The sequence below is a fragment of the Corapipo altera genome, unplaced genomic scaffold (genome assembly GCF_003945725.1).
Source record: "Corapipo altera isolate COAL_440 unplaced genomic scaffold, ASM394572v1 48b, whole genome shotgun sequence".
Classification (NCBI taxonomy): domain Eukaryota; kingdom Metazoa; phylum Chordata; class Aves; order Passeriformes; family Pipridae; genus Corapipo; species Corapipo altera.
In genome coordinates, this window is record NW_020884884.1 from 4,622,071 (window position 1) to 4,637,968 (window position 15,898).

The 15,898-nt window shown below is 38.3% G+C and overlaps 1 protein-coding gene across 3 annotated transcripts in view; it reads right to left on the reverse strand.

Moving 5' to 3' along the window:
- Nucleotides 1–308: 308 nt before the first annotated feature.
- RPS6KC1 (ribosomal protein S6 kinase C1) overlaps nt 309–15,898 on the reverse strand; it is an 89,155-nt gene continuing 73,565 nt past the window's right edge. For all 3 annotated transcript variants that reach the window (XM_027641736.1, XM_027641734.1, XM_027641735.1), the window contains 3 exons: nt 6,812–6,894; nt 6,025–6,120; nt 309–2,928 (listed from right to left, as the gene is read on the reverse strand). In XM_027641736.1, the coding sequence (XP_027497537.1) occupies nt 2,818–2,928; nt 6,025–6,120; nt 6,812–6,894 (290 nt within the window). In that variant the 3' untranslated portion in view covers nt 309–2,817. The remainder of the gene's footprint in view (nt 2,929–6,024; nt 6,121–6,811; nt 6,895–15,898) is intronic.

Below are 15,898 nucleotides of genomic sequence, written 5' to 3' on the forward strand. Positions count from 1 at the left end.
CTGAATACCAACAGGAGAATAGGTAAATCTACAGGTTTATTTTACTGTGTTTTACATAAACCGTCACTAATTCCTGTGAACAAAAAGGCACTGATTTGTTTTGCTATTAGTCATTAGGTGTAACAGAAGGAAGTGGGAATGGATGGTCAGCAAAATGGAGATGTGCACCACAGGGCTTCAGAAGAGGCACCAAAAAGAAGGTATCTAGAACATTTCAAGTCATTAAAGTCAAGGACAAAAAGCATTGATCAGATAAGAAGGTGAGTCTTCAAGAACTAAACATAAAGTTCAGAAATGCAAAGTCTGAATTAGGCTTGAAAGGTTTTGTTTATTAAAGGAATACATGTAAACACTAATACAACATAATGCATGTTCAAAGAAAAAAAACAAAGATAAGAGGCAGGATTGTTTTTGTGCAATAAACTCAAGACTGTGCTTCCCTTGACAAAACCATTAGCTGAGTCACTGGTAATGTTACAGAAACCTGTAGCATCTCAAATGTTCATTTCTGGCAAATCATCTTGCCAAGCGTCCTAATCCTTCCACTCTCTGGGGTCTAGATTTCCTCACTACTAACATACTTGAAAAAGAATATTTTGGTGTCATTAATTAAACTGAATGCTTTACAGTGAGAGTGATTGGTCATCTGGTTTCTGCTAGAACAGGGTTTTCCTTCTGCTGCTCACAGAAACCAGCTCATGCTCCTATGTTGTCTTATCCTGCCTTTGCTTGCAACCGGCACAACCTGAACAAGGGAGCATTTCAAAGGAACATGGAAAATACTTTTTTTTTTACAGTTATCACCAGGCAAATGCAATGGGACAGATCAACACGGGCAACAACATTATCTAGTGGCTAGGTTAGAGAGCCTCAGGGATGGAGTCAGGTGGCCAAATGGAGGGAGGCTTCCCTTGAGCAATGAGCCCTCTCCAAAGTCACAGCCAGGGCAGTGCTGGAAGGAAGCTCCGGATCAGCTTGGTCTCTGCATTAGAGATTTCCGACCCGATGGGCGCAGGAAGTTGTTCCTGTGGCTCACCTGAGGGAGTTCCTGTTATGAAGCCAGAGGGTGGTAGGTTGAAACACAGCTTCTGAAAGTGATGTAATCTTGGACAGCACTCCGTAGGCAGTGATACTAGTGACCTGGTTACAACCTGCAGTGTTGTGACAGCCCCTCTGCTGGCCTAGCGATCACAAGAAAGGGAAGACAAAAAAAAAGAAAAAAAAAAAAGAGGGGAGTGGAATAATTTAAAAAGGAAAAAAAAAGTTTCCAGATTTCCTTTGTTTAAGTGAAGCATTTTCCTTTTCCACTTTATTTGAATACACCGACTGGTGTCTAACAGATGGAGATTGTGCAGATGCACTTTTGGGAGTGCCCATAAAATACACTGCTAAAATACAAATGGAGGGATACTTTTTTTTTTTTTTGAGTTGTAAATTCAATAATCATTGCTGTCACCTCACTTTCCCAAAGGAATTTGCCCTTTGTTCTCCGGATAAAGCTGGGGAGAAAAAGAAAAAGGGGAAAAAAAAAGAGCACGAGCTAAGGGAACATTTAGGAAAAAACCCACAGATCCATAATCTGTACAGGCATTGCAGTACATCGGGAACCCATACAAGCATGGCTGCTTAGCAGTAACAGCAGTGCTCAGCAAAATATTCTGCATGTCCTGTATTCTTCTCCCATTCTCCAGACCTTTCTAACAAACAAACAGGTCAGCTAATTGGCTTGTGCCCAAGTCTTACCCACTAGGGTTTGCTCAGAGATGTCACTTAGTCATTTGGCATGAGCAAATCCCAGGCTTCTTCCTGTTCAAGCAGCAGAGTGGGTGAAGGCTTTCTCTGATTTATTAAGACTATTAACAAACAAACAGGGGAGTTCAGAAGCTTCCTCAAGCACAAGAACACGAGCAGAAAGGTTTTTTCCTGAAGTATCAGCTAAAAATAGGACACTCAGAGGAAGTAAAGTTCATTAAGAGATAAAGCAGTGGCTGCAGTGATGAGAGAAGAGTTTTTTCCTTTTTTATCTATACATTTATTTAGTGTTACGTTTTCTTGCTCCTTATGAGAGTGCTAAAGCAGTGTTTATCCGGCTGAGGAAGAGATTTCCCTTTCTGTAGTGACTTTATAGGTAGCTCATCAAATACAACAGAGTCGAGAGTTTTAAACAGACATTGCCAGCCAACAAAGTACAACATTTGACAGCATTATTTGCCTTTTATATGCTCCTTCCAGAGTGGGAAATGATATGCTATTTCAAGACACATTCCACAGTATTATGCAACAGCTTTCTTAATTTTTAATGGATATATTATTTTTAATGTCAACTTTTGCATAAAGCATATTAGTATTTTATTTAGCATATACCATTAATAAATTATTTGTTTCTTCTTTCCCCACCCCCCCACAGAGCTGCACTTAGCATAGGGAAATGGTCTATTGACACTGTAAAAAAATACTTTCAACTGGCACAGTCTGTAGACACTTCCATCATCAGACAAACCATCAGGAGGACATTCCTGTTTCTACTTAGCTGACAAGCTGGCAGTGCTAAACATGCTGCCCAGGAGTTGCCTCACAAACCTCCCTTTGATGAAAGGACTTACACACACATAGCAACCAGTTGTCATAAAAATAAGTCAGCACCCTGTACAACCAGTGATTCCTGTTAAAAGTGTTCACTTTTGGCCCAATTGCTCCAGCATCCTTTAGCCACCACATCCAAATGGTTTGAGACATCCAAAGGAAGCAAGTAAGGGTGCTCCTGTGCCAGAGAAACTTGTCCAGTTGACCTGAGTTTGTTCAGAGGGCATGTGTCTCTCATCTCTGCAGGTCTGCCCATTCTATAAGGGCAAAAAATGGATGAGATTTGATGTCTTCAACACCAGCAACGCCAGCACCAAGACGCTCCGCAGGATTAAACTGCAAAAGCTTGATATAAAAGAAACATATATATGATTCAGTGAGTAAGAACAAAAACAACTGCTTAAAAGTTCCAGAAAGGTCTAAGGTAAGGGACATCCTACTGTTTTCCTGCTCTATGAATTACTTTCAAGAGTGTAAAAGCATACTTGAAATTCCTAAAATCAAGTAAAAGGAAGAAGACTCTCCTTTCCTTGAGTCTCAGTGTTACAGTCTTCAGAGACTACTGATCACAGCATGCAATTCCCCAAAGCACTGCACACTGGGACTTCATTTTAAGTGTAACCTCATTTAAAAAAGAGACAGCAGCAGCCTGAGCCTGAATCAGTAGAACTCTGGACACCACGTTTGTTCATGTTAACCTTTGCTCACACCACTGCGTTCTGGCTACATCGGGGATAGTGGTCTGTAACTTTCCATTTCATAAATTGTGAGTTGGTACTAAAATGTCAGGATAACATAGCCAGTTCTCTATTTCCTAAAAAAAAAAAAAAAAGTTTCAGAGAGTCCTACAAATGGCCTAAAACTGAAAAATCAAAACCCCAGTGAAAGAAACAAAACAGTGTAATGGCTTAATGGAAATTTCCTGAAATTCAGCACCTCGTTTGCTTTTTAGTTGTACATCACATGCTGAATTCATGTGAAAAGGAAATCACAATATTTACATCTGTTTAAAGATACCAATCCATATAAAAGGGAATGCAAAGGTAAACTCCAAAGAGACTAATAAAGGCACACAAAAATATTTTGCAGTTTTAGAGAACTGTTTATACTCTATTCAATTACAGCCAGTACAAAGGCATGATTTCTTGCTTGCAACAGCTATTAGGGTAACTTCTCCCAGTTGTCACTTGGAAAAACGTGTATTCATATCTTGATGCAGTCAACATCTAAGAGAGCCTACATCCATAAACATAAGAATTTACACATTTTAAGATGGCTCAGCTATTTGCAGTCATAATGTCACATAGTAAAGGTAGCTTGCTGACAGCGAATGGTGCTGCTCCAGTATCTTCCACAAGCCAGCACACACACACACACAGATGCAGCCAGGGTGTCTGTGCCTTCTGCTGAAATGCAAGAAGCACCAGCATAAGGAAAGTAAGCATGGTCACTTATTTTCTGGAGTTTGTCCTTCCAGTAGAACTTTAATCTTATAAAACAAATGCAACACAAACTGCAACTATTGAAAAGTCACATTGCATATGTTGTTGGTAGAAAAACCTGAAGGTGCCTAAAAAAAATATTGGGTGCAAAATACCAAACAAACATTAAGAAACACCCAAAACTTCATCTTTCACCAGAAATAAAGAGATCTCTGTTTTCTTAGACACTGGCTAAATGAAGAAGGTGTTTACAATTAAGTCACCTGGACTGGAAGCCACAGCCTGACTCAATTTTTTGTATAGCTGAACATTGATCCTGGAGAGTTATTCTGTGAGGTTTTGACCTGTTTACCCTTGGCAGTGGGGGGAAGGAAAGTCACAATGACAAATTGCTATCCATGCCAAGAGAGCTCTCTTCCTTTTCCTGACAAGGCTTCCTCAGCAATGAATGGCAGCTTCCTTGGATAGTCACACAACAAAAATGTGATTTACTGCTTCATACAGCCAAACCTCCCCCAGATAAGTCACCACCCTACGCTAGACAGCTTGACCTAACAGGCATTGGGGAGAAAAAATTGGCCCTGTAACATAGCTGTGAGTGGCAGAAATACATTTGCTACTTAAACCACAAGTGGCAAAAGAGACACTCTTTGGCATATGTGATAATAGGCAATACATTAGTCTACCGTGAAAAACAATCCTACACTGGCAGGGAAACATGGACTGGACAACTTCATTTGTCTTCTCATCTTAATGGGAGGAATTCCCTTCATTAAGTGTTGTTTCGCTTTCCCTCAGTCATTTGTGTTCTATAGTACCTGTGGGTAAGGGTAACAATTTGCTACCATCTAACAACATAAATGCAGATTACATGAAAATGGGATTTTTCTTCAGTCATTTCCCTTTCTACCTTTGCCAGAAACAAACAGACACATGCTTTCACCTTCAGTGACTTCATGTCACCTAGTCAAAATAGGTGGCATCCAAACATCTAGTTCCATTTCCACTAATCATTTCACAGTAATAGCACAGAAATCTATCTGTCACTGGGTCTTTTGACTCACTGAATTTTCAAAATCTCTTTCCTTCATTTTCCTCAAGAACTACTTTGCCACTCTGTTCTGTTAAAAACTTCATCTAAGTGTTGTCATTATTTATGCATCAACTAGCAATATATTCTTCAAAGCCAAGCAGCACAGTTCACATGTATCACTTATTCTTCTCAAGTGGAACAGGTCAGATCTAGACACCACTTCCTCAGATACATCAAAATTAACTAGAAGGAAGATCACACTACCTGAATTTCAAGACCCTGTACTAAAAGTTCAGTCATGAATACCTAAAGCTAAGAGTAAACTAAAACCATCAGACAATACTATTTCCATTAGGTTGAAAATGGTGTATCAGCCTGGAAGCTTGTCTGTATTTTACAGATTCCTACTCTATCTTTCATCCAACCTACCAGTTATCTTCTCACTACAAAAGTCATTGTATTCACAGTTTAAAGTACTCTTCCTAACAAATAGCATCCAGAAGGTTTCCTGGAGAACAGCTACAGATTTTCAACTGCACCAAGGTCATAACTTCTAATCAGTTTGTTACAGGTTTCATAGTACACTTTGAGCTGTCTTTCTGAATTGGCATAAACATTTTTCAGATTAATTCATTACAAATATTTCCACAAGCATTTAGGGCAGAACTTCTAAAATGCTCATGCATCACCAGCAGGTGTTTCCAAAGCACTCAGCATTTGCCAAGCTTGTTCTTTGAAGAAATGGCAAAGCACTCTAGTTTTCTACAGACATACCTGGCAGGAGAAGTCAAAAGTTTCCAGATGCAACAAGACAACCGGGCAAAATTCATCAGCCCTGACAAAAGAGCCATCCACGTTCCTACCAGTAGCTTTCTCTTTCTACATTTACTTCACCAGACCAACTCAGGTAGGTATTTGTCCCATCTACACGTGTACATATAGAAAACAAATTTTCCCCTCACTTACTTGCTGAACCAGTGATCTGGCTTCCTTCGATACATGGTCTGGTATACTCAAAGAAGTGTGAGTATTTATTCCTGATGGATGGCACTCAACCAGAGACTGGAGAAGAAAAGGAAAATAAGGAAAAAATAATCAAAAGAGGCAGACACAATTATTAATTTAAAAACTGTAGTGTTGGATTATCTCCTAGTATACATGCAAACAGTTGAAATTTCAGTGCTTCCTAGTATGAGGTACTGATTTGAGGAGGAATGTCTACAGGCACTTATGTCCAGCAGATACGGCTTTAGAACATTTACATCTTAGAGCTTCTGTTCTATTTCTCAAACTTGAAGAGTCTGGGAATTTGGTGGACTTTGCTTTCTTTGTTCAGAACTGCAAACCAATCTCCAGTTTGATTTGGCTGAGCAATCTTTGTGTCAAAATACTGAATTAACGTCTAACAGCAACATATGGCTTCTACGCAGTCCCAGGAAATAATACTAAAACTAGTAGAGCAAAATTTTTGTAGAAGTACAGGTGGAATGTTAGAGAACTTTGATTTCACTGTGGTTAAGAGGGCAGCATGGTTTAGGTTCTTTTTTCAGTCCTGAGTTTGATAAGGCTTTACCAAGCTGTTCTACTGAAGCTTGAGCATGTCCTGTTTCTTTGGTCTCAAAGAAGACTAAGTAAATTGAGAATACTCAAGTTAGCAAAACAAGCAAGGGAACCACAACTGGGCATACCACTTGTGAGAAACTACTGGCCAAGAAGTCAGTTTTATTAAGTAACTGTTAGCCCCCAGGCCTACCTTCCCAGTGAGGAGTTCAAAAAGAATGGCACCCAGGCTCCACCAGTCACAGGCTTCTGTCTCTTCTAGGATAGCACCAACCTCTAAACATGAGACATTTCAATTAATATTAAAAAGGTCAGTTACTCCTTCAAAATTAACATATATTTACAAGGTGACTGCTTAATGCTGACAGAACATATACTAAATACCACAGAGCTTTCATTATGCCTGCAATTTAGTTAGCCCTTTAGCCACCTACAGATTGTTCAAACACAGCAGCACTATACATTTCATGCATAATTTGCCTTTTCCATGCACACATAGGCATTTTCAAGACTTGTAGGCATTACAGTTATGATTCTTCTACACTGGACAAAACTGGACAGCGACAGACAGTAAAGCAAAACATATTTAGAGAATTTACTGTGCTCAGAAGAGCTGGACTGACCAGAGTGGCCTGAAGTATCCATAAAAGCAGCACAAGAGAGGTTGTAATGGTCTACTGCATGCCTCAATTTTGTCTTAGAGGGCAGGATTTGTCTCATGGCTAATCTACTCCCTACAATAGCCTCTCTGGTCTCAGACATGTTAAATCTATTTCATATAGCATAACCACAGCCAGTAACTATGTATTGTGGCAGCTCAGCCCAAATTGTACCTCGGTACGAAAAGTTGTTTTCCCTTGCACCCAGCAAGCACCCAACACTGCTATTGCTGTACATGCACAAGGGACAGTGAAGAGGAGAGACAGGAGCGACAGAGTCCCTTGCCATACACATATTCAGTAGCATGATGCATGCAGAAAAATTGGCCTTCACTGACTCAGGGTTTAAACCACAAAAATTATTAAATACAAATACACTACACTGTCTGCTCTAAAACAGGCAGAAAAACAGATTGCAACGAAGATGAAATCTTCATTTTGACTGTCAAAAAAATGCAGAAGCTGCACTAAAATAGCTTTGGTGGCAAAAGCCACACCAGCTTCCCAGCAGAGGACAACAATTAACATACAGCCATAAGCTGTTGGTGTGAAAAGCATTGCGGCATGTGCGGAAAAATCTTGCTCATCATTTTATGGAGCTTAGCATGAGCATGGCCAAGGAGAGCTACAGATGAGTCACTCTCCAGGGTCAGGGAGAGGAAGGTGTCAGTCCCAACCCTCCCCAGATGCAGAGAGGCACACACATGCTGTGCACAGGGATGTGCAGAGGGTTGCCCCCTCAGGCAGCTGCCACACAAGCTGGAAGATGCTCAGCACCTTACTGAACTAGCCTGAGGTTGCCGCTGCAAGAGCAACAAGGAAGGATGGCTCAGACATTGTTTCTTTAGGTAGGACATCCCTCACATTGAAAAGTTTACTACAGTTAATGGCCTCTGAATGACCAATACATCACTACAAGGGTGCCACACATCAGGATTTATTCCACTCCCTACAGATTAATACTCCTATCAGCATCAAGAAACTTTTACAGAGATATAACAGCAACTACACGAGGAACTGTATCAGCATAATTACATGCATTTTTAAAACGTTTTAAGATCTCAGGCAAGCATCCAGATGAAGCTGAAGCTATGGTAAATTGAGAAAATTTGTGTAAAAATCAAAATCTGTTCTTGCAATTTATTTTTAAAGCCCTTCAGAAAGGCAGACCTTGTAGGTAACTGTGCTTTAATAAAAGAAAAACAAAAGAAAACCCCGAAGTTGGACCTTTCCACACAAACCAGCTGATGAAAGGTTTTCATAGCACTTTTCAGTGAAACCTACTGAATGGAAATGCCTTTCCAGTCTGATTGTGATTTCCTAGTGCTGTATATTGCAATAATGTACATTCAAAAACAAGATAACGTGAATGGAGAGTAAAATATAAAACCAAATACTTTAGATTTCTTTAGAGCAGAGCTTTCTTCCCAGCAAGTGATTATTTTTAATTGAATTCCACATTTATCTTAAAATAAGGACAACAAAGCCAAAAATTAATTAAGATTGACTATTACATTCTCAGTTCCTATAATACCATTAACTTCCCCACATTGACACATCTTAAAATTTTAGAATAATACTGCCACAAAAGGAGATAAACCATTCTTCCCTAAAGACATTCAGTGGGGATGGGCCTTATGAGTTACAGCCCAATAGAAGAAAAAATACTGAAAAAAAAAATAATAATTCAGAGCACAGGAAAAAGAAATTCTACCAAAAAAAAAAAAAATCTCAGTTTTGGTATTATTTCCTTTTATTTTGTCAATCACAGATGCTGATTCAGTTCTTTGAAGCATCAAAGTTACACTGCCTTCTTTCACAGAATCACACACTGTTCATTACAGGACGTAATTTTCTTCACTGATGAAGAAAATGGACAGAGTAAGAGTCAAAAAGTAAACTACAGTCCACTTCTCCAAAATCCAGCCTCGTATTTTCAACTGTAAGAACACTTTCAATATATGCCCAGCCAAAACAAACGTCACTACAGTTCTTTTATGAGAGAAGCACTGAACTCTTCCACCCACTTTTGACCATGACCAAAATGACACAAGTGGGATAAATCAAGAACAGTCAAGTAACATAGATTTCTCTCAGGGCTGAAGGGCTCTGGCTGGGTTCTCATGTACACAGTATAAACTGCATGACAAGTCATCTGAATCAACACAGAAAAGAAAATGGAAAACTCAGCTGAGTATCCTTTTTTACAGAAAATAGATTTTAGCTCAACTTTTTTCCTATTATGCAATGTCTGCTTTCCTGATGCTTTCTCTGGGTTCCAAAGTTTCCTTATTTCAGGTTAAAATAAATGTTTTCCTTAAAAAAAAAAGAAAATTTAAAAAATGTGTATACTACAAATAAACATGTGTTGTTTACATCTCCTTACTTCAAACAGGTCACATTACAATCATAATAAGTTCAGGATACCACATCAATATTACTGCATTTTATCTTGACTACACATCATGGGAAAATCTAGAAACTATAGATTATGAAGTGCTTTTGAGGGACACAGAGTAGCTGGCTAATGTAATATACCACACAGGGCATTTGCTTTTTTTAAAGTTTTAATATTACAATAAATCTGAACTACAATATCTGCCTTCACCAAGAAAACATTTTCATCTTGATCCATTAGCAAAGTAATTTAGACAATAAATGGTAGCAACATATAAGCTTAAGTAAATAACACAGGGATATGCCAAATCTTTCCTTCATGAACCTTGAAATCAAGGACCTTACCCAGATTTGTACAAAAATAAATGTGTGCACACATGTGCACAGTGTTGGTGCTTCTAGGAACAGCAGTACAAAATTTGTAGAAAAAAAGCATTTATATCATCCTCAAATAAAAAATCCTTTTAAATCAGAGAAATAATACAGTAGGGTGAAGAAAAAGTCAGTAGCTCTTCCAACTTTACTGCAATTTCATTAAAGGGAAAGCTTTCCTCTTTCTCTCTTCCCGATGCATGGCCGTGACATCCAGCACCAAGTAGCACAAGTCAACAGCAATGTTAGATTGCTGCACAAAAACAATTCCAAGAGCAGTCACTGGGATAACTGAAGGGAAAGAAATTTGTAAAATGCTATCAGTTTAGACAAAAACAGATGGGACAGGTAAACACCTTCACTACCCTGCACTGTCCTCCTTCCAGAGCAGCTGGTCTCAACCGAAAGGCCATTTCTTTATGGTTTCCATACTTATCTCAATATTTGCATTGCACACAGTAATACCTTACTTCCTGATAAGAGATGCGTAGCTGACAACACTGTATTTTAAACTGAAGTGCCAGTTCTAAAGTAAAAAGCAGAACTTCATCTCTCCTGAACACACACCCTCAATAAAGTCATTGACGGTAAACCAAGGCTCATTTTCTCATTCTTTCTACAGCACCTTAACTTGAAATATACCTTTCATGCTGAAGGATTTCAAAGGCTTTTACTACCACACCTGCAACATTTTCTTCCAAAATCAGTTTCCTACAGGGTTGACAATAAGGCTTCACGACCAGAACACACAAACACTAATTAACATAAAAGAAGTCAGGCTCAAAGTAGGACTTAGACATTCAGTGCACAACTCAGGCCAGACGGCTTCTGAATCACCAAGAACAAAAACTTAATCAAAAACTTTGTTGGACAAATAGTAATATCCAAAAAAAAAGACATCTCAAGTCAGCTTACATGACAACAGGGACTAGGTGGATGTAGTGTTTCTCCAGACACCTAGGAGTCAGGATGGGCTTTGCACTGAGGTGGTTTTCTTGAAATTAAGAAGAGTGGATCGATAAGAGTTCCAAAACCTGAGGAGGCCCTTTCCCTTACCCCTCATTTCAAGCAGAAACACCATACTTTCAAGTATCACTTCTGCACAAGGAGACTTCTATGAACTATCACGAGGTGTCTGAAACTGTTCAGGAGGAATTAGACTTGTTCAACATCCTGAAGACAAATACAATGTTTTCCCCTTCTGTGGTCATTAAGATAAACAGCATTGCATGAAAAACCATTAGAGGCGCTTTGGAAATTCTGTTTACCTTACACTCATTTAATTTTAAAAGATCATTATTTTATCATATTTTGATATCTATGTATGTAAAGAACCATTTGCAGAGAATCAAGTAAAGAGTCCAAGCTAATTTACTCTCAGCAAACTCAGTCAGCCAAGATATTGTAAGCTACAGTCACTAAATAACACATCACAAGAGCAATCTGGCCATAATGCTTTGCCTAAAATGTTTTAGCAATTTATAAAACACAGTATTTAACCATCTATAGTTAAGTATAAGAAGTTTATCATGGTCTTTAAACAATAAAGTAGTGAGGCAAGTCCAATGAACATCTACTAAGATCAAATGGAGTATGAAAATAGGAAGTTTCATCTTAAAGTTGTTCAAAAACACATGAGCATCTATGTTCCTCTTTGGAAGAAATTTCCTCATGTCACTAAAAAAAAGAAAAAATAATAGAGGGAACTGTGTTCTTTCTTTCTTTTAGCAGCCCATGATGGAATCAAAACTTCCTCTTAATCATGTGACTAAAGAGACAAAGAAACTTATTACTGCTCTGTTATCAAAACAAAGCAAACACTAATTAATCTTTCAACTAGCTCCATTTATTTTCACAAGGCATCTTCTACACTGTCATCAAGTTTTAGCCTCATTTGTAACAACAATTAATAATAATAAAACACATGAACAAACCCAGGTAAAATACAGTTTCTTCTAGAGTTAACAACTGGCTTTTATGTCAGCCAGACTAAAACACCAGATTTTTACAAATCAACAGCTTTGGTACATTTTACTACTTATTCTAGTTACAGAGCCTATGAAAGACCACAAGAACATGTACTTCACCTGAAACATGTAGTGTACTCACAACGAGCCCGAGTGCCAAATCACATCAGATTCTTTTCAGAAAATACCTGATTCTCTCCCCAGACCTATGCTTTCAGTTGCCTACTCCACGTTCATGACATTTTGCTGTTCTGGGAGCAGTCAGTTGTCATTGTTTTCTGTGGGACACTCAAGTGTTTTTGGAGAGCTGTCCCACTCCAAATGGTTGTTGTAAAACTGTTACTCCCAGCCTCACAATAATCAGTACTTTTTCGGCACCTCCAGACCACCTTTGCTTGTTATTCAAGCCAGTCATATATTTTTCATGATAATTTTTAGTCCTGTTTCCTATTGCCAGGGCTTTTTAAATCAAGCTAGGCCATCCTGCTGATTTTGATGCCCAAAGCTCCTTCACCTGTCCAGTGTTTTTCTTTTTAGGATTATCCTGAGACATTAATGTCACACAAAAAGCTAGGACAGAGTCAGAGATAAAAAGTAGAAAGTCCAGTCTTCCACTATTAACCACAAGATCAGCCCACCCCTCGACACCTCTCAGGGTCAATGGCACTTTAATCTACCACAGTTATTTTCCTTCTTAAACTATCTACTCAAATTAAATTACTATAATGCAGAACAGCAGATTTAATGAGTGCTTACAAACTCCTATTGAAAAACACATACACAAATAACATGCAGGTTTTTCAGCATCAAATGTCTATTTGGTAAACAGAGGCAAATATTTTTTTTCCTTATTCAGTAAATAAAAATTATAGTATGAAGGCTAATAATAGCAACCTAGCAATTTTTATTTTCATGCCATATATTTTAGGTTATCAGCTGCACTTTGCATCTGTATATTGAATTGTTTAAGAGCAGAAGTGACATCTTCATTTGGGAGTACAAAAATCAGGTTGCACATTAAAACATTACCAGCAGGTTAGATAAAACCAAATTTAACATGTATTTATGTGTAGGTTTCTGTGAAGGCTAGTTTGTGTAAATAAGGCTTATTTACACAAACACAGCTTATGAAAGCATCAGAATAATACATTGCATTACTGATGGCCAGTTTACTACTTATATTTTCTGTGAAGCTAAGATCCCTTTGGTTTTAGGATCTCAAGCAGCAAATCTCCAGTTTTTATTAAACACAGGCTGGTGAAAACTCATTGTTTAAACAAGAAAAAAGACACTAAAGGCAGCCCAGTTCTGAAATCTCATCCTCCAAAAACAGGGATGCAACAGAACGCATCCCCGCTGCTAGAACAAGAACTTGGAGAGTGTAAATAAAACATCTCATTCACACATCATATTTACACAAGATGTTAGACCAGCAAGCCGCTTCCACAACATGACACTTCCCAGGTTAGTAGAAAAAGTACTTTAGAGATTTCTCTTTGTGAGTAAATTCTCAACTTCATCTGTTTTAGCTGAAGACAGTCTTGCCTAGGCTATGCCTATAGACAAATGTCTTTCTCACACGTATTAAGCATACTGTGAAGGGTTTGGGGTTTTTTAAAGTTACCGATCTGATTTTAAAAATCAAGACTGGCATACAATTATTACTGCATTTAAAAGTTAACAACTCTTTATATTTAAGATCACAATGTTGGCAAAACCAATACTTAAATAACAGAAGGTGATCATTTGCATTTCAAAATTCATCTGTCTTGCTTTTCCCTCAATTAGACCAAAACATGTTGATTCACAGGTTTGTGTGTGTGTGTGTTTCTTTTTTAAACTTATTTATAGAGCAGAATAATGGCCCCCCTGCTAGGCTGGCATTTGCTCAAGTTTCTGTCCATGTAAATTGAATCTGTTACTGGAATTTTCCCCCCTTCAGAATACCAAGGCACATTAACCAAGAGATAAAGAGATACATTGCTGATACTATCAGCCACCAGACAGGTGGATAATGCAAGGGATTTTTTGTTAGTTTTTGTGGGGATTTTTTGGACAAATATGTGATAAGAGTTCTCAGGGGGCATGGAGAGCAAAGGGCTGTTTAAACAGAAGTGAATCATTCTCATCTGATCTACTAATAACTTTGTATTCAGATATAGCTGCTTAGCACACTTTAAAACATTCAGAAAACAAAATTTAGTAAAAAGGTTTAGTTAAGTGAAAAGTTAAAGGAAAAAAAACCCACATAAACCTCACAATAGTTACCGTAGCCACATTAACACAGGAGAAATTCTCAGTTAAAAGTGCTTAATTTCTTCTTTAGAAGCAAATAGGTTTTTCTCGGCCAAAACCCCCATGGTTTTACTTGAAGTGGTGTTGAGTTTATAGGGGATGATTTATAATCCATCACTTCCCTTGTAGGTTAGAGAAACAACATTTGACTTATCATAGGTGCACAGCAAAGATTTAGTTTGGCCATTAATCAAAGTATAGCACAGGCACTACTTTTAAGCATCTGCAGACAGCTTTGTTGTTGCTGCAGTTGGTTCAGCATGAACTTCTTTTTTTCTTAAATTGAGTAGAACTATACAGCAGTAAAGAGTTATCCAGCTTTACCGACAGATTCAACAGCACTATAACCCACCACGACTCTGAGCTTGCGAGTACAATTCTCGATATGCAAATCATTACAAATGAACCGCATCTTCCATTTCCAGTTCTTAGGAGAAGTCGGGCAAATTAGCGCCAGCAAGTGCGACAGCAAAATCCATTAATGGTATAATGCCACCTCCCGTCAGCAGAGGGGAAGTGCTGCTCCTCTCGCAAAAGACGCAGCCCTGCTTTTAATTTATGGCAATTGCTATTTCATACAAAAGTAATTATATTGCTCGCAGGGAACAGCATACAGCTTTTTAAACCATCTCTTCCCTCATCTTTTTGACACTTTTGCATTTATAATGTGTGCAGTTGTTTGTTCTTTTATACATACACTGCATAATGTCTTTTCGACATATGCTGTCACACTGCCTCTCCACTTTTCGTAGGATAACAAGAGCTGAGCAATTCCCTGCTATTTACCATGGCAGAGATCTGATCACTGTTTCTGTACCAATATTACCTTGCTTTGCTTTAATGCATGGTTCCACTCTAGTGTACTGAAAGCCTTAAACACAAAATCCTAGATCCCGCAAGCAAGTTCCACACAGGTGGACCTCCATTCTCCTCTGCCTCTGAAAAACTTCCACACTAATACACTGTTATCCCTATGCCATCCAGGAATTAGTTTCTGATACATAAATTGTAGAATTAAGATTCCATGTTCTCCTTCAACCAATAAAAACAACTTAAGATTTAAATACATCCTCATGCACTTCACTGCAAAGCACTTTATAACTCACACTGTAAAAAAGCAACACCTGACCGATTTAAAAGATACAACTGTTTCAAACACATTTCTACAATTTTCATATAATTCTGCAATACAATTTTGTACCTCTTTTAAATTGAAATAAATCTGTTTAAATTTCACATTCATACTCTCCTTTTTCTGCCTCCAAAATTTGTACCTCAAAAATCAATGCAGAAGAAGAACTGCAGCCCTAGACTCATCATCTGTTCTCAGTCTCCAACACCAGACCCTAAAAGACATCTTCCCTTTCCTGCATACTTCTAAAGAGTGCACTTATTTAAATAACAATGTTGAAATCAGGTAGCATACAAGTTACCATATACAAACCCTAATATATCTCAAAGTCTGTTTAAAACACCAAGCTAAACACATGGAAACAAAATTCTACAAGCCAAGTTCCACTGAATCCTTCAGCCAGGAGAGAAAAGGAAAGGGAAGGTTGATGACCCAGAGGTAGAGCAACACAGCACATA